This window comes from Passer domesticus, chromosome 10 (assembly GCF_036417665.1).
Source record: "Passer domesticus isolate bPasDom1 chromosome 10, bPasDom1.hap1, whole genome shotgun sequence".
NCBI lineage: Eukaryota > Metazoa > Chordata > Aves > Passeriformes > Passeridae > Passer > Passer domesticus.
The window spans coordinates 36,834,392-36,854,052 of record NC_087483.1 but is presented as its reverse complement, the minus strand read 5'-3'; the positions used below and the strand labels follow the sequence as shown (position 1 = coordinate 36,854,052).

Genomic DNA, 19,661 nt, shown 5'->3' with positions numbered 1-19,661 from the left:
GCACCTTGGCAGTAGCACCCTTGGTGTGCAGTTGGAAACACTCTTTAGTTACACAGCAGTCATTGTTAGCAGATGGAAGTGAGCTGGCTTGTATTAACATTTTTGTGGTCTAGTACAGTGAGAGAAGAGCGTGCTTACAATAACCAATTGCAACTTGTTTATTAGGTACTACAATTCCTCAGATTAATTTTAGGAGGTTTGCTATTTTTTACATTTGTAGTTGAATTTTGCATGATTTGCAGGCTAGTTAGAAATTATTTCTTTCTAGCAAATGAGGTTAAAAGAAGATACAGTGCAGTGTTGTGTTTTAGTGGTTTTGCAGATAAATCAATACACTCAAGAAGGCAAAAAACATGTATTTTTTTGCTTGAAGTACTATACTCATGAATTTTGCATGGCTGTGGATTCCAAAAGCCAGCATATAAAGGAGAAGCAAGGCTAAATATGATAAATATGCTAAATATGACTACTGAATGATTATTCAAACCTCAGACTGCATTTCTGTCTGCTATTAATACCCTTGTCACTGTTGTTATCATCTTCCTTTTCTTCTATATACTTTAGCTATTTCTGGGTAAGTAGGTGGATGGGAATTCTTTTGCCACAGTAAAACTGAGCTGGAAAATAAGAGAAACAGATCAAGATTGCTGAAGCCATTGTGTATCTGCTGGCAATTTTTCAAAAAAACTTGCAAAAATACAAGTATTTTTCAAAGATTTGGGTGTTTGGCAAGTCCACAGAGATAACCCCAAACTCTCTGATTTATGTGGGAACAAAATCCAGACAGTGGAAAGGGAAAGTTTGTCTGTCTTCCCCAGAAGTGTGCAAGGAATAAAAGCTGTGCTGAGGGAAAGGGAAGATGCATTCAGCAGGCATCCAGCAGTAGGTATTGCCACAGGAAATGTGATCCACAGTTTCCAGCTCACAGATTTGGGGCTGTGTTGGTTTAAGCCTGTTGGGGGGGTAGAAAAGCTTGTCTTTCAGAGTGGCTGTCAGATGAAATGTCAGCATATCCTTGCAGGAAGTTCATGTATCTTCTGTCAAGCAGTCACTGGCTCAGCAAGTGGCCTTAGGCAAGTCAGCCAGCTTTTGTGGGCCAGTTCCTGAGTCACATCACACCTGACTGGGGAGAAAACAGCTGTTCCAGGCTCTCTTATGCTACTGACCACATTTACCAAATATCTCTGCTGGCTTGGTAAAGAGAATGGAGTTCCCTTCATTATTTCTAATGGGAGATCCTAGCAAAACAAACAAATGCAGATAAACAATCCTTCTCTAGAGGACTCTGTGATAAATCATCAGGAGCAGAAGTAGCAGGTCATTCTCTCTGAAACATCAGAGAATGGAACATCATCTGCTGTGCCCTGCCTTCTCGTACATAATCCAGGTTTTAAGAATGGGAGAGGAACTGGATGTTTCATTCTGTTCTTTAATTTAAGCCTCTATCTTTAGCTCCTGAAGACATTTTTTTATTATTAATATTCTGCCACCCTCTGTTACCCTGGAAGACTTGGCAACTTCAAATATGTTCTTAACATTTCTTTGTATTTTTCTCTATTTTTTCCCCCCAGGGCTTGTGTTATCTTGGGTGTCATATTTCTGCTGTCATCAATATGTATTGTGATCAAAGCCATCCATGATCTTGCGAAGAGGGTGCTTCCAGAAGTGGTAAGGTGATTCCTGTTCTTTTCAATGTTCCCTTTATTGCCTGCCCTGCCAGTGGGACTGGGAATTGCCAGTGTCTCCTTTCAGCAGCCCCACTGAACCCTGTGGAGCTCTAGCAGGTGTCTTTCCTGCCTGGCTCACATACTGGCCCTGCTCTTCTAGCAGTGTTTTTTATTTATGTGATTGATAGAGTCTAGTCTACTTCTGGAGTTTAATTATGGGTTTTTTTATAGGTTTGACGCCAAATCTCTTTCAGCATAACCACTTAAATCTTCTACACAGGACTGTAGGAGTTCACTTACAGAGAGGAGGCCTCTTTGGGCTTAATGAATGTACTATAATTTTATGAGAAGCATGTTTCCACAGTTTACTACTCCAATGGCTTCAGTATTTTATTTTCAGTGTGGAAAAAAAAAGGATTATATTTTAATGTCTTCCAGCTCTTGCCTCCAACTCCAGAGCCATGTACATGTAGCAGGGATGAAACAGGTGAGGGGAGCATGCTGGGTGAAGGAGCTGGCTTTTAGACTGACTCACCTTGGAGCATCACAAAGGGCTTTCCTCCTACTCTCTGCTTTCTTTTGGCTGTGAAAGCAGCCCCTACCTGGCCTGTGGAGCAGCTCTCCCCTGTGGCCTTTCTCTCAGCTCTGCTCTGACCTGTGCTGCTTGCTTCCTTTCAGTACTGGCTATTAACTTCTACTCATCTTAACAAGCTGCTCGCTGGGAAAACCATTTGGCAGTGGTTCCACTCCCACCAGACTCTTCCTAATGCGCTCAAACAAAAGGAGGCTTCAGTTCAGTTGTTGTGTGCACAGCCTGACTCAGAGCTTTGCCTTCAGCCTTTGTGAAGTTTGGTCTGGTTGTGTGCTCAGCCTTTCACCTCCAGGATTCACCCTGCCAAGTGCTATTCTCAATACAGCACCACACAGAAACCAAAACTCCTTCCTTTCAACCAGGACATGGAGGCAGAGCTGGAAAGTCAAAAAGCCAGAATGGAACTCCATCTGTTAGCCACTGTTAGCAGTGCAGATGACCAGCTGGGTCCTGTGTTCTCATGGAAACTTGCAAGGAGCTGGGGCAATTCCAGGAGCTTGTTTTCAGTAGTTTATGGAAACCTGGGTGAGGATGAGCAGCACAGCCCATAGTTAGCACGTTACTGAATTGCAGCCAGGTGCATTGTTTGACTGCAGGTGATTCAGGTTCTCTTTGCATTTTGCTTGCCCTCTTTTCCAGTCTTCATACTTTCCTGCCTCCTCAGCTTTGCCAGCATTACAGCACATGGAGTTCACCAGCCTGGTTCTGTCAAAATGATCTGGGTTAGCTTAAACACTTCCAGGAGTTGGTTCTTAAACCCAATCAAAACATTTTGACAGAACTGGGTTGGGGAATGAGCATGGGGCATGTGCCAGTGAGGCTGAAGAGGAGGCAGGTGAGGGTGAGGGGAGACCCTGCTGTGATGGTCAGCTGAGGAACAAACTTGTCTGTAGCCAAACAGTGCAAACTGGCTACAGCTTGACTCCTGTTTAGTGAGAAATTGAAATATATAGCCCTGACTCAGTGTAGGAGAAGGGAAAAGGGAGGTTACAACCATAATTAAAATACTCATTTGGTGAATTTTTGGTAGTATATATCAGGTTAACTTGGAAGTCTCAGTCTAATTCATTGTGGGAAAATGCTCTAATAATTCTATCAGTAGGAACAAAACTTTAAAAGTCGTGTCATCTCTATCTCATTCTTTCATCATTACCAGTTCAGCCTACAAGAGAGGGCACTATTTCTGACAGGGGGATAAATGTCTCATATTTGCATTGTAAGCATTTTTTTATGATTTGCATTTTATGGTTTTTCTTATTTTTATGATATTGTACTTCCTCATTTTTAATGTTTTTAAATGCAGTGACAGTAGGAAAAGATATGGAATCAGACCTATAAATATGGTTGGGTAATCTTCCTCCTGTGACTGTTCTCACTCATCTAGGCACTCAAGTACTACCAAAACTTTGAAGGATGTATCTGGCAAGGCATGGGCTCTGGATGACTGGTGGCAGGGTAAAAGCCACATGCACACACACCTAAAGGATTTTCATACCGGGCAATTCTGCCTGGAATGTAGGATGGAGCATGGGATGGCAAGAGATGGTACTTTTGTTTAATTCCTCTTAAATGCCATGGCAAGCATTTTAATTTCAAAGCCTTTCAGTACATCTCCCTGTGGGAAACTGATTCAGCAAGGGTTGTGTGACAGGTGAAATATCTCTGTGCAAACTCAGAATAACGATGAAAAATGGGAAGGCTCAGACTTGCACCACTGCTGCAAGTCATGGCCAGTGAGGCATAATGCCTGGGGTTTGCCAACATTAAAAATAACTGGGGGAAGAGGATATTGTTGAATAGGAACCTTTCCAGTTGCCCTAACTGTGCCTGACTGTGATGCTGGTTTTCAGGTTGCTTGTTGCTCCCTTAGCTGCTCTAAGCAGAAATTGTTCTTCTCAGTTGTTTGGGTCTTTGTTGACTGATTGTGCTCCCAGCAAAGCTGCACATATCATCAGCATCTGAGCAGAGCGGCAATCTGCTCAAATTTCATCAGTAGGAGGCAGAAGTTTCTGTCTCTGCTCCTTTATTCAGGGTACTGTCTTCTACTCCTTGGACCACTAATTGCTAATGATACTAATTTCTGTAGTATCTTACCATGTAATTTGGTTTTAATGTATGGCTATATATCATGTATATAACAGGAACGATGTTGTCTGTTAATGGTTTTTTGCATTTTACTTTAATGCATTTTAGCATTAAAGTAAAATGCAATAAAGTAACCAGTTCTGCATCAAAATAGTGACCTGAAATATTTTCTGCTGGTGTTATCTGTGTTACTGGGATTTGATATTAACTTGCTATTTTGAGAGCAGGGAATTATCCTCATGGTGTGAGCAAGAGCAGAGCATTAAGACCAAGGAAAGGTAGTGTAACTCCACCAGTGTCCCAAACTGGTATAAAACTGGAGTGAAGAGCTTGGCACTAAACTAAGAGGATCTGTGCCTGAACAGAAGTTTCACATGTGAGTCAGAGTCCCATGATTTTTTGGTACAGTTTACATCCTTATTGCTCTTTATTGCAGCAAAGGTCATTGAAGATGTGGGTAATTTTACATGAATCTTGTGAAATTTTAGCTGTGTGACTTTAATCTTAAGGGAGATAATGTGGGAAACACCCAACTGGAAAATGTTGCTCTTGGTGTTCAGATGCTGAACACAAAGTTGGTAGTCAGCCCTGAGAATGGAGATGGTTTGGAACGCACTGCTCTACGTGGGGGATTCAAGATTAACCTAATGATAATAATAAAGCAACATGACTGACTGCATTTTCTCAGAGCTATAAAGTCTCTTTTTATGTCTTTATATCTGGTAAAAGTCAGGAACTTTGTAATAATTTCTCTGAGTTCATTTTAAATTGCAGAAGTTTTGGAGAAAATAATAATAATATGATATGGACAAGTTTAATTTTTGAAATAAAACAGACTGGGAACTTAAGTATCTGCTTGCTAATGATAAAGAACTATGACTAAAATCCTAAAAGCAGTGTCAGTAACTTTTGAATCTGGGTCAATTATAGGAAATTCATTGTATTTCTTGTTGCATATGAGATACACTGGTTATGTGTCTGTCAGTTCTTAATATGCATGTAGCAACAAATTTTCTTGGAAAGATTTTGTGAATTATTTGATGTAGAGATTCTGTTGTCCTTAAAGTCAATCTTGTAAGAATTGCTTTCATGAACATACTAGCAATAAGGGAGAAATATAAAAACTATGTGATTAAGAAAGAATTTGAAGTATTTTCCAAATGTTTTGAGCAGATATTCTTTTACTTACATGGACACTTAGAAACAGGAGCCTTCTGTATTGTTGTCATTTCACATGATGATTGCAGGGCAGGTCTGGCTATTCTCAGAAGGATTCAGAGGACCAGGAAGAGAATGACAGTTTCATTGCACATTAATGGCATTTGCACCTTGACTTCCCCATTCTGTAAGGGGCTTAAATGCCCACAGATTCTTGTTAGGCTGCAGAGAGGTGCTGTTCAATTTACAGGGCTCATGGTTAGCTCAGTCAGGCATTTTCCAGTCACCCATTTGAATTCTCTTTTCTTCCATGCTGAATGCAATTTTGTTGTAACCCTGTGAATGACAGTACTCCTGATCTGCACTGGCACAGGAGGGAGGACAATTAGAGCTCCTGACTTTCTGTATTTCTTAATACTGCTTCTGCCTTCCCCTTCTGCTTCATGTTTCTTTTACCTCTTGCTGTGTCTCAGTAGGTAGTGTTATGTCACAGCACAGGCTTTCAGCACAGGCAGTGTTTTTGTAATTCTTTTGAATGCCTCAAAACCTTGGGAAACACAGCAACAGTGGATTGCTCCTCTTGGTTTCCTAGCTTGATATGCTGAGGACTGTAGCTAACTTTGGCATAGCCTGTAAGGCAGGATATGAATGCCTAGGTAGATCAATTAGTTTAAAATAAGTTGGATGAGTTTAATGAGAAGTGGAGGTTTAATGGAATTGTGACTTTGGTAGTGTGTGTGTTTCCTACATGCCACAGCAACCATGGCCCTACTGGCCCAAAAGTCCCAAATTTGGTCTTCAGTGACTTTCTTCATGCCTTTCTTTTTAATTTTATCTCCATCTTTAGATGAAGAAGCCTGGAGAGCCCACGGAATTCAAAGGATAAGGGTCACCAGGGATTTATGCAATATGCTCACTTTTGCAAATTACTGTTTAGCACTGAATTGATATTTTTAGAGAACTTTAACTGTAGATTTCATTTCCTGCAGTTAGCAGCAAGCCCAGAAATTGTCATTATTAGGTAAACTTAAGGTTTTCCCTTTGCACAGGACTTTATATTTTAATTAAAAAGAAGCCTGCCCTGAAAAATTATATTCTGTGTCAGGAGAGTTGGCCAGACAATTAATTATACACTTACTATATAATTCTGTATTTTTATTAATTATACATCTCTTAACTGTGCAGAAAAGTTCATTTCCAAGCAACTGAGATATAATAATAAAAATCCTCAGGGTTCAAAACACAATCCCTTGTGCCAATGTTTTTTGGTATTTGTGATGTAGAGCAGTGTTCTTCAACAGTGATCCATAGAATGGTGTGTGTGTTGAAATGAATTATTTAATGAAATCATGAATTTCAGGGTTAATTATAAGGTAGATTTAGGAGAAATATTGCAGCTGAAGGGATCTGTTTGTCCAAGAGGGCTGGAAAATGCCAGTATTGGATATGTGCAGTGAGAAGTGGAATAGATCTTTCTCCCACAGTTTTGAAGATTTTTACATTACCCTTTCTGAGCATTAAAAAACGTGTGATGAGTCTCTGATTCTTGGAGAGAGGAGTAAATGAGGAGAACAGAGTTTTCCTATCATTTTCAGAGGGGGTTTGTCTGCCATGTAACCTCACCTTGGATTTGTAGAGATGCTTCCTTTTCCTTTGGAGGCAAATTTGGATGTGGGAGTGGAGACAATTTCTGCCAGCACGTACGTGCCAGGCGCTTTGTCGAGCTGTGACCTCCATTCTCACTTGCCTGAAAAAGATTTTTAATTAAAGCTTCCTCATTTTGAGAATTTAGAGATGTGATAACATTTTCCACTTGCCTTGGAGCACGTTTGGAAGGGAATTTTGCTGTTTCTCTCCTACTCTTGTATCTGTAGAATGCTTCAGATTTGGGTAAGATTCCTGTACAGGAGCTGTTTGGAGCCCACACCCTGCCCCCAGGATTTCCAGGATCTTTCAGGGCCAATATCAAACCCCCAAAAAATATGGAAAGATTACAAAATCCAAAGAGACCAAATTTTATATAGGAGAGAGAGATGTGCCATTGATGTGTGGGCACATTACAGCTGCAAATTCCAGTTCTTTCTGTGTTTTTGTCCTATTTTATGTAGCTGGAAATTTTTTATTTAGCTGGGAATATTTATTCTGTATAGGTCTGCTTCAACATGACATGCTGCAGTTATTATTTCAGTTTCATATCATTGATCCCTAAGGAAATATTTTTCACCAACCAGATCTTTAACTTTTTTTCCCTCTCCATTTTTTTTCCTTTGTTCCAGCACTTGCTGAAAGTGTTAGATGAAGTAGGCCAGCTGCTCTTCTTTCTGGAGTGTTTGGAATTAAAATTTCTGATAATTTTAGCTCTTGTTCAATACACCTGAATTAAAAAGCTAATCAGTAATTGACATTTGGAAGAGAAAGTCTTCATTTTTGTTTACCCTTCAGGTTAATTTTAAATGAATATTTCTCAGATCATGTAATTTATTTTTTTTTTTCCTACAATGATGAGTGTTGAACCTAAAATAGAATAATGTCTTGTTGGCTCAGAAATAATTTACTGAGGCTCCTTTTCCCCTAGCTGTGAGATTCAGAATATTCCCCTTATTGTTACTTTCAGCATTTGTTCTCCAACCTGTGTTAGCCATAATAAGATAATTCCCAATAGGGGAAGGAATTACCATTCCTTTATTGATGTTTCAGAGAGCAATATCCACAGCCAATGCTGTCCCTGAGGATTTGATACACACACATTTCACTGCAAATAAGAAGGAACAGTGATTTTGCATACTGTTGATGACATGCTTGGATTTCTGTGTGAATTTTAGTGATTTTTGACATTTTATTAATATATTGAGAACGGAATCTAAAAATCCTTGAGTATAGGTTTTGAGCATTGCTTTGTGTTTGCATTTGCTGCTTGCCAGCTCTGTGATGAAAAACCCTTCATCATTTGCCCCTCTCCTTCATTATGTCAATTACTAGCTATTCTTGGGTAGTACAAATACAATTTAGACACGAATGATGTGCTTTATTTTGATCATTGCCACAAAAAAACTTGCAGACTTTTTCCTGTTTCTTGAAGAAGGCTCAAAAAGCCCAACCCAACCACACTGAGAAAGGCTGTTTTAATTTCACCTGGGGTTGTAAATCAATATCCATTTACTATTCAGTTACTGCTTGCATTTCCCTGGGTAATAGTATAACACATGTAATGTCAATGCAGTTTGGCATTTGTCCTCATTAGTATGGCAGAGGACACTTTTTTGCAAGAGTAAGCAAGCATCATGCAATATTTGTGACATTTCCTGCAGGACAAAGGAAAGATGTAATCAGTTTGTGTATGAAGGATGTGCAGCCCATCTCGTATGGTGTCTCCAATGCTTTTACAAATGAAATCTCTTGAAAAATTAGGCCATAGGTTATTCTATTGTATGTTATTGATTACAGCTGAAAAAGGAAGGTAGGGATGGAAGCTTTGTGTGTTCTAATTGATTTATTGGTTTAATAGTTTAAAATAAATACATCATAAACATATATTCAGCAATGTCAGCAGTTGAATTATAGGCCAGTATCAACATAACAAATAACACTTATGATTATATACACGTCTTTATACACGTTTCACTATACATTTATGAACCTCATATATAATTTATTGCTTGCCATTTGAAATCAGAGTATCATATACATTAATTATACATTAGAATCCTACTTTATAATTGTTATTTCTATGTATGGCTTGGAGTTTGGCCTAAAATACATGTTCTTCTTGCAGATTGGTGAGAATGTTGTGGATACTTGAAGAGTAAGCCAGGGTTAGGACAAATGAACAGCTACACATCATTCTTTGCTTAGGTGAAAAGCCTCATTTCCAGATTTTACCAGAAAGAGATTTTGCCAGAAAGAGATTTTTCCAGATTTTATAAGAAAGAAAAGCTGGTGGCTGCTCCCCTCTTGGTGGGTGATGTGGAATGCATTGCTGGTCTCAGCTTCCTGCTCATTGGAAAAACCATTCTCGCTCTTCTGAGGGTGGACAAACACAATTTCAATTTGTATTTCATAACTTTGGTGTTTAAACAATTCTGGGAGAACAGCAAGCATGACTGATCTAATAGTTAAGCAGACCCTTAGCAGGAGTCCTAAGGTCACCTAAGAGAGTTCTCTGCAGCTCCCAGTCCCTCAGCTCCCGGGCCCCATGCCTTGCCATGGCATCCAGCACACCCTGTCTTTGTTATCTGCTTCTTGAAAAAGCATTCTGTGCTGTGGGATTGCTTTGTCACACCAAAGACTAGTTTAAACATTCATAAGATATTTTTTTTTTGGTACTAATAATAGGTCTTTGTATCTCCATGTGAAGAGACTGTCTCCTGCTTGAGTCAGAGACTGGGCTGTTGGTTTGTTTTCTGACAGTGAAGTGCAATTAGAACTCATCCCTTTTGAAGTTTGCTAGTGAGAGAGACCCTCTGGCTTCCCAGGAGCTCCCTTTAGACTGATTACATAAACTATTTATTACTTGGGAGAAAGTGTGAGAGAGATTTTTTTTGTGGACTTTTTTTTTTTTTTGAGTGTTTGTATTAGAAACTTCTCTGTTGCTCTCTATATAGTAACATAATCCTTCAGGGGCAGAAGAGGAGTCCTTTTTCACTGAATAACACACTCTGCAGAGGGGCTTTTAGTGATTCCAGTGTGCCCAGATGACTTGGCAGCTGCTGGGGGAGCTGCAGGAGCAGGAGGCTGTGGGAAGTGTGAAGGTAGGGATGGGGAGCAGAACCTGGCAGGTGCTGGGGAGGATGGTCACCAAGCACCTGGACTGAAGAAGGGTCATTGCTGGGATCCAGGAGACAGATGGTGAGTTGCAGAGATGGGCAAAATTAATATTTAACAACACAAACGCAGCTCAGTTTGGGCCAGCCCTGACTTTGCTCCTGCCAACACCATCTGTAGCATTCCAGAAACACATCCCTACCTCCTCAGCCAAGAGGAGCCAGGCTCAGCAGAGGAGAGGCAAAACACTGTGAGACACTAGCTTCTCTGGGAAGGGAAAAAATGGCAGGAAAAAGGCAGCACCAGTAATTCCCAGCTCCTGCAGGAGTGTGGAGGAACTTTTGGCTGGTCCAGAGAGGGCAGAGGAGTGGAAGGAAGCCTGCAGCTGTCGGGGTGGGAGAAGCAGCTTGTTCTGGGATTGCAGTAGGATGAGTGACCAAGGAAGGACAGAGCTTCCTCCCATACCAGTGAATATCTTTTGACTCCACACTTTACAGTACAGGTGAAATGAGAACATTTTTACATCTCAGAAGTGGAGGGACTGTAACTAAAGGAGAGTGGGGAGAGAGGAGATGGTAGAAATCAGGGCAAACTTTTAGGGTCAGAATTAGCAATATGCATTTTAGATTAGGAACACAAATCAGCTGCAACTTAGTTACTAGGCTGGGAATTGGATTAAAATATTTCTACCTAGTAAACCAAGCACTGAAGAATCCATTGTGAAGTTTTTAATTTTTTTACGTTCTACAATAGATTCAGGAAGAGACCCAAGTAGCAACATAAAAACCAACAAACTTTTTCTGAAGCCATAAGATTACCGCTGCTTTTGGTGAAATCCTTGAAAGCAGGGACAGAACTGTTGTGACAATTTTGCCACCCCCTCTTCTCAACTGCACAGCTGGGGACAATGCATTTGGACCAAGTGGAGGAAAGCTGCCTGCTGACTTCTATTATTCTTTTCTTAGGTAAAAGAGGAAAAGATTTTATTCCTAGGAAAGAAAGCATAAAACCACAGTATAAAACCTAGCATAAAATAAATCTTAAGTAGGGACATTGTAGCTCTTAAAGTGCTGTGTAATGAGAAGGCAGCCCAGGATGGGCTCCTTGCTTTATGTACAGAGCTGGTCTATACATGAAGCCATCTAATCAGATATAGGTGTCCTTTAATTTAGGGCTCATCTACAGTGTAGTAGCAGTGAGGGAATATGATGAAAAGAAATGGAAAAGGAAGGTGCTTTATTTACCACACCGGGAAGCCTTTATCATATGGAAATGATCAGAATTTAAATTGTTATCATCTGTCACAATTTGCTGGTGCTTTAATTGAAATAGCAGCAAGGACAGGTCGGGTGAGCCAGGCTGGATGTGCTCCGTGCCCCTAATGACTGTCAGATGGGAAGGCGAGGGCTACCGGGAGGGCACGGCTGCGGGAAGATCCGCAGGGACATGGTGCCAGATGGCCCGGCTCATTTTATTAATTTAGACCTCCATTACGGCTCTTCTTGCCTTCATCTCTCCGAAGGACGAGTTCTTTTGACGGGAATCATTTCACAGCCGCGGGGTGACGTGTTTAACCCTCTGGAGCCCACACTCCTGGTGGACTGGAGCCCACAGCGCCTTTGGCACTCGCGTGTCCCACACCTCTGCTCAGCCAGGACTTGGCCCACAGCAGCTTTCCCTCGGCTAATTCACAAATCCTGCTGTCCTAAACAATTTCCAGCTGCTTGGCACCAAAAAAGCGCCAAGGCGATGCCCTGAGCTGTTTTTCTTCTCTTTCACCCTCACCTGCTGAGGCTGCCCGTGCTGCGGGCATCGCCGCTTTGGGCTGCTCTGGTGCTCCCGCAAAACCTCCTGGGCAGCAGCAAACAGCCTCACCCTCCTTCTGCCAGCTCTGGGGCGCCTGCACACCCAGCGAGCACAGAGCAGTACTGAAAAAAGAGAGTTTTAAAGGGTTTTTCCTCTTGGGTTTGTGCTGACGGCCGCGCTCGGTTCGTGCGGGATCTGCCGCCTCCCGGTGGCTCCTGCGGGGAGCGGCTGGCCATGGGGCTGTCTGCAGATTTGGGGTGTTCTTTTAGAGATTTGGGGTGTTGTTTAGAGATTTTGGGTGTTCTTTTAGAGATTTTGAGTGTTCTTTAGAGATTTTGGGTGTTGTTTAGAGATTTGGGTGTTTAGAGATTTTGGATGTTGTTTAGAGATTTTGAGTGTTCTTTAGAGATTTGGGTAGTGTTTAGAGATTTTAGGGTGTTCTTTAGAGATTTTGGGTGTTCTTTAGAGATTTGGGACTTGTTCAGATATAAAATCAGGAATACCGCCTTCCAAAAAGCTGTTTGCCACAGCCAAAAGCGTCTGGATTCAGAGCAGGGTTTTTTAATTTCTTCCCTTTCTTGCGTCCACAGTGATAACAAAGCAGTTTTGATTTGTTTGGTCTTTTGTCAGTGATTAGTATTAGTGATTAGTAGTTAGTGATTGGTATTGGCAACAAAATGAGCTTGTCCCATGAGATGAGATTCACTGGGGAAAAAATAAAAAGGTCAAACTTAGAAACAATTCCTAGATCTTGAATATGTATTTTCTATAAAAAAGCCTGTTCAGAAATTCATGGCTTCATTCAGAATTGTGTATTACATTTAGGACATTCTTGGGTTCCAGTGGAGTAGCTAGACTCATTTTGATCGTGACTGTATAGCAGAACAAATAAAGATGCATTTCCACATACTGTGGTTTTAGTGACATGTGCAGGAAGAACACTGAATTCACCCCAAAAATTTGCGGCATGCCATGACAGTAAAGAAATCCGAGAAAAAGCTCTGAATAAAGTGCTATGAAGAGGATGAAACATGATATGATAGCACAGGCATTGCATTTTCAGGATTCTGAATCAATAAGTGAAATTTTGAACATCTCTGGAACAATTTTCAAAATATCTTGTATTGTGATTCATAGATTTTTTTTCCAAAAAATGGCAATCGGTAATGATTTTCCAGTGCATTCCCAAGGATTTCACAGGTGTAGGAAAACTGCTTTTCATCATCCCACTGCTGATGAAAAGCAGTGTGTGACAGTGACACAACTGTCCATAGCAAAGTGATTTATTCTGTCACCTCTGCTGGCCTGCAGTGCCCAGCTCTGTGCTGGGGACAGAGCCTGTGCTGCACTGGGAGGGAAGGCAAAGATAGGAGGTAGGGATGTCTGGGATGAATCAGAGACTCTTTGGAGGGTCTGTGGGGTGGTGGGGAAACAAAGGAACTCATGTAATCCTTGTGCCAAGTGGGACACGAGAGAGATGTAGGTGGAGCACAGCATTCTGCTTCAGATTATTCTGAAGCCTTATACTTACACTGTATATTAAATATTAGGTTAAATATTAGGTTAGATTAAGCAATCAGAACTGTTAGGCTATCAAAATGAAGTCTTTGGGCACTGAAAATACACATTTTTGAGAAAAATGCTTAAAATTAGAGGTATAGTTTTGAAGAGGATCTCAAATTTTGAGTGGTTTTTTTGCAAAGCTTGTGCAGACTTTTGAAGCTTTATTGTCATTTCAGACTTTCTGAGAGGTCCCAACTTTCCTTGCTGGATTGACAGTAACCAAATATTGCCAGTATTTCCTTAGCCTTTCCCTAGCACTCAGAAATTGCTTGGATATTTTTCAGTTGTTCTGTTAAAATACCTTTATGAATGCTTTTTATCCTACCTTTACCCAGCACTTGAGTTCTGTGTTCTCATTGCTTCTGTTTTACTCTCTTTCCCTCAGTACATTTTGTCTTAATATTGTTAATATTGTACCAGGTCTAGAGAGAATGAGCTCATGATGTGAGTGAAGTAGAAATTATATGACATACAAAATTTTATAAAAAATATTGAATGATTTATTTAGGGATATGAGTACATTATACCAGTAATCTAATTCCCAGTATCTTCCTAAGCAGCTTTCAAAACCATTTTTTGATTTCTTTGGGTTTCAAATTGCTGCTGAAATAATGAAAACGGATGGAGCTGCTGATGAATCATCATGACAATGTTTGGTACCAATGGGGACTTGTGCCAGAGTGTTTTAATCAGGAACAGGGTCCCAGTGGCTCTGGCCCACTTAGACCTGCAGATACAAATTAAAAGAGAATTCTTGCTATTTCCTTCACTTGTAGTGATGTTGCAACAGCTTGAATTAAAGTTTCTATCAAGAGTAATGAATTAATCTAACTCGAAGCTCTGTGGTCAGGAGGCAGCTGAGAGCTGTGGGTTTTTCTACAGCCTGTGGGCTGATGTACTTCACACAGGGACCCCTTTAGGCACCTTATTGCAGCTTGTCAGCACCCAGCAGTGTCCTCCAGCCCAACCACACACAAACCAGGCAGCAGCAAGGGCTGGGGAGCTCCTGGTGGCCTTTGGAGAATGGTGCTAAGCAATAATAACCAACTCTTCTTTGCCCTGCCCTGACACACAGCTCTCTCCTGAGGGAGCCTGGGGAGCACATCTTTCACGTGCAAATTAAGCAATGGGAATGTTTCTGTGAGTTGGAAGTCCATGAAACAATTTGTTTTCTATGAAAGAGCTAAATCTTACTTTGCACATCAGCATCAGAAGTTTTATGGATGTAGCTTGAACCAGACTTCTGAAAAAGGAAATGAAACAAAATCAAAAGCAAGCCCAGAATCAGAAACAACATTAAATGGTTATTTCTTACACCAAGAATCAATATTGCTCTGGTAAGTGGGATTCTATTTTCAAGCCTTCCTCCTGCCTGTGGGGACTTCATTACTGCTGGCATTAGGCATTGGATGACCTGGCAGTCTGCACTCAGCCCCACAGCTAAATACAATCTCCTGACTCTGAGGAGGCTGGGTCAACTCACAATTTGTTGATTGCAGCTGTCATTAATTATGGCTGCAAAAGCAATTGCAGGTGACAATACAAGCAAAATAAGCACCAGCTGTTGTGGAAGTCATAAGGTAGGAAATCTTGGTCTCAGGTTGTGTTTCTCAGTAGTACAAATAATTGCACAGTAATTAGTAATATTTTTCATTAATAGGTAGGACATGACCAGAAGACATACTAATGTCTGACATCTCTTTTTTTTTTTCTTTTTCTTTTCCTCCAGGATGATTTTCTGTATAGTGTCTCTGTTCTAAGTGGAATCCTTTGCACAGGCTTGGCAGTAATCAAATTTATGCTGGGAAAGGTCCTTACAAGCAGAGCACTGATAACTGATGGTGAGTGTGACATTGATCCTGCTGCTTTTATAGACTCTTCCAGGCATCCCTGCATGGTGAGAGCTGTGAAAGAGCATTGAAATAAGGCAGCCACTGAGAAATGGGAAAAAGCCCAACCCCAAACCCTAGGACAGTCTGTGGTGCCACTGGCCTCTAGCAGAGATAGCTCAGCTGAAGTGGAATGCCTGGTGGAAGCCAAGCAGTGAATGTGTGGATAGCAAGCAGTAATAGAGTTAGAGGTAGAGCAGATAATGGATTAGAGGTGTGTCACTCAGAGGTTAGGCTGCAGCAGGGGGATATGACACCAGTTTAGAGAGCTTTGGTTAAATCACCTCCATCCTCACTGCCTGTGCCTGGTAAAATCCTGAAAGCTCAAATGGAGTAAGGTCTGCTGCAGAAACGCTGCCTGCCCTGAGCAGGGATCAGCACCAGCACCCACAGTGCATCCCTTTGGTGTCATTTGTCACCACAGTGCTTTCCCTGCCACTCAGCAGAGCTGCTGGGGCAGGCAGGTGTGAGACAAAAGCCCTCCCTGCCCTGCACTCCTCTGGGGTTTGGCACGGGGTGGATATCCTCCACTGCATCCTTAGAGCACCTCACTGCCACCACTCCATCAGCCCAGCACTGACTGCTTCTGGTTTTAAAGGCAGGTTTAAAATCATGCTTTAAAAACAGGTCCAGATATTCCTCTTACTGTCAGAGCTCAGGCTCCTGAATCCTCAGAAATCCCAGGGATCTGCCTTTCACACGGGTGAGGCCACAGTGATGGCAGAAGTTTCACAGCCCCTACAAATCCCTCCCAGTTTTATCTGCCAGGGCAGTGTGAAATACTCAGTAAACAAACACTGTAGGGTGTTCATGATTCATATGTTGTGGTACCTAAATTATTTTACTCTTTGCTACAGGTTTCGCTTTAAGGAGATTCAATTCTCAGCTTACTCTAGAGATACATAAATTCTGCTTTATTTTAAGCAAATTAAACATACTTAATTTTTTTCTGGATGATGTGTGATAGCACGCATTTTGTGTATCTCTATCATCCCACTTACATAGATTCTTCATGAGTATTTATATTTTAAATCTGGAAGAAGCAAAACAGGCATCAGAATAGCAGTGAGGGGGTTACAACTAAGCTATTGCCTCCCTGCATTTGGGATTCTCTCCCAGCAGAATTCCAGCTCAGACATCTTACTCTTTCCAATGGGCTCTGCCACTCTAGACATTTGAAAACAAAACTCTCTCCAACCTGCAAAAAGGATTCTGGAAAGGATGCTGAGAACTGAAGCCCAGTGAGTCTGACTTCCTTCTCTGCCAGGGTGGAAGTGGGACACGTTGGCCATTTCAGAGCTGTGCCTAGGCAGGCAAATGAGGAACCCTCCCTTCAAAAAAATGTAGCTTAGTTTTGAAACAGAGCAGTTTATTCAGCCAAAATATTAACTGAAAATTCCTAAATAACTTCAGCTCTGAATTGTTCTCCTGTATGACAGAGAAATCTCTTTCCCCATAATTACATCCTCATGCTAATGATACTGCTTCTGAGCTGGAGACTGCTCATTCTTTGATTAAAAAAAATAGTGAAAAAATATACAATTACCTCAGCCTGGTTTTTATCCCTCTTCTCCCCTTTAGAACTACTTTAGAAAATGTAGGAGGCTGATCTTAACACGTGTGGTTAAATATCTGCTTTCACAAGACATATTTACATATGTACTTGATTTATTAATGATCAGGAAGAGACAATGTGATTCAGCAGCTGAGACAGATTTAGCGGTCCCTTGCATATCTTTTTTTAGTGTTTTCTGTTTCCTGCTAATTTACCTCCTGTGATCCCTGGCTCCAGACCAACAAACTGTTTTGAGTAAAAGGAGCATGAATTTTTCTTATTAAAAAATAGGTTTATTTTCAGAACAGCAAATTCTCTTTTATACATGTCAACCTCTATTAATTTTTGTTAATAATACTTTTTTAGAGTAGGGCTTAACAGCAATGTCTCTTTAAATCCTGAATGTGTGAATCCTAGTGAAGCAAATGTCATTTGTACAGTTTGTTTACAGCAAAAGCTCTTGGCCTTTTGGGTAATAAAAATAGCCATTTCCTGCCTTGAATTTTGTGACATCCCAGAGGACAAGTCTGTGACAGTCAGTGATGTCAGCCAACTTTCCTGTAGGTTTTGGTTACCTGTTTCCTACCCAGATTTAGCCACCTGTTTTTTCCTGTGCTGGCCTTACACTCAGAGCAGGGTCTGGATGAATATCTGCAGCCATTACATGATTTCCTGCCACAACAGCAAAGAAAGCTTTGCCTGAATGAGAGTCAGGAAGGGAAAACAATTTCCTTTGCAAGTAGCTTTTAAATTATTTGGAACCACCAGCCAAGAATGGCATGAAAATGTTTTATTCTTTTGCATGAATCTGTTGTGCTGATGGATTCTGAATTAAGCTGGAGCAGGGGAAGTAACACTAATTATAAATTTATATTTTATATTCTTTATATCTATAGACACAATATACACAATTTCAACATGTGTTAGCAGTATAAATGATTAAATAGACAAAGACTGGATGTGAGAGGTGTGGATCAAAGGACAGGCTCAGGAACAAGTGTCAGGTTGGCAGTCATGGGGAACTGCAAAAACCTTCCTGAGTCCTGTAAACAGCAGCTGGCTAGAGCTGACTCACCAAGCAATATAGAATATTTCAGGTTTGATATTTCATTTGTTATCTAGCTTAAATAGTGTATGGATCTACCAAATGAATGCATTCTCAGTGACTTCTTTTTGTATAGAACAACTTTTGGGTTATTGTGGAAAAAAATCAGAAAAAGGGAATTTGGAGTTAAAAACCAGAACACAAGGAATGACTTATAAAACCCCAAATCAATAATCAATCAAACAGGAGTTGAATAGAAAAGAGCATTAATTTTTCCAAAAGCTCTGTGAGCATTTTGAAAAGACAGTCTTGGAGAAAAAGAGAATGGGTTAAAAAAAAAAAGCAATCTAAAAGGATGTTCATTAGAATTGTAAATAGTAGATAAGAAGCTACTGTGGTATATCTAAAGCATAAATAGAAAATATTACTAGGATTATCCTGTATGTCATCAGCAATGTCTACAGCTCTGAGCAATAGTGCCAAGCATGTAAATAAATACATGGAATGGAATAAAAACTGCAAGAGAGGGTCTTTGACAGGGAAACTGTGCAAAACCATTTCCCTTTCCATGAGTTCCTGGCAATCACCCTTTAATTATTTTTTCCCCCTTCTAGGTTTCAACTCTCTTGTAGGTGGAATAATGGGATTTTCCATCCTTCTTAGTGCAGAAGTGTTTAAACACAATTCTTCTGTCTGGTTCCTGGACGGCAGTATAGGAGTGTTAATTGGACTTACAATATCTGCCTATGGAATCAAGTGAGTATCTCCTGGGAGCAGGCAGGGCCCTGCGTCCTGGGCTGGCCCTGAGAGGTGGGAGGTCATAGCCTTTAAGAGTTTAGGTAATTCCAGTCCAATCAGTCCCTGGAGTTTATTAGACTAGCAGCCAGTGCTGGAGCAGGATGTGTGGAAAGGGTTAGAAAAGGCTGTGTGCCCCACATCAGCTGGAAAACAACCAGGACTTAAAAACAAATCAGAATGATTTTAGATTTTTGTATACTTGAAATGAAATACCTGAAAAATAACCACAAATGATGCATAAAAACAGTCATTTTTGCATTTATGGCACATTTCTGAGCACTGCTTTGTCTTTGGATTAAAGGAAAGGTGCCCAGGTTTTAAAGAGGGATCTTACTCTTGATTTCTGTCCCAGCCCTACCTTTGGCAACTTGTGAACTGAAGGTTCCTGCTCATGTTTCAGATGCTGTTTCTCTTGGATTTTAAGATGCTTTCTTGATTCACACCAGAAACAGAATAAAAAATCAAATGGAGGTCTGCCATGCCCTTCATTGCTACCACAATTTCCCTTGACTGCATGGAATCTAAACCAAATTTTGGACTTTATCCCTTGTGGCTTATCTGCCACAAGAGAAAGTGGGAGATGGAGCATCTTAGTTGGAATTAAGCCCATTGAGAAGCAGCCCTTGGCCAGGCTGCAGTCAGCCCTCAGCTGGAAGCTGCATGGGTTTGGTTGGTTTTTTTTTTTTGTTTTTATTTTGTTTTTCAACTTGGAAAATTCAATTAATATTTTAATGGGGAGTAC

General features: G+C 40.8%; 1 protein-coding gene across 3 annotated transcripts in view; it reads left to right on the top strand.

Annotated features, from left to right (window-relative positions):
- The window catches only part of TMEM163 (transmembrane protein 163), a 92,955-nt gene that overhangs the window by 64,146 nt on the left and 9,148 nt on the right, over positions 1–19,661 (top strand). For all 3 annotated transcript variants that reach the window (XR_010369494.1, XR_010369495.1, XM_064435243.1), the window contains exons 5-7: positions 1,572–1,668; positions 15,362–15,473; positions 18,736–18,877. Coding sequence is in view for 1 of the 3 variants with exons in the window: in XM_064435243.1 (XP_064291313.1) it covers positions 1,572–1,668; positions 15,362–15,473; positions 18,736–18,877 (351 nt within the window). In the remaining 2 variants the exon portion in view is untranslated. The remainder of the gene's footprint in view (positions 1–1,571; positions 1,669–15,361; positions 15,474–18,735; positions 18,878–19,661) is intronic.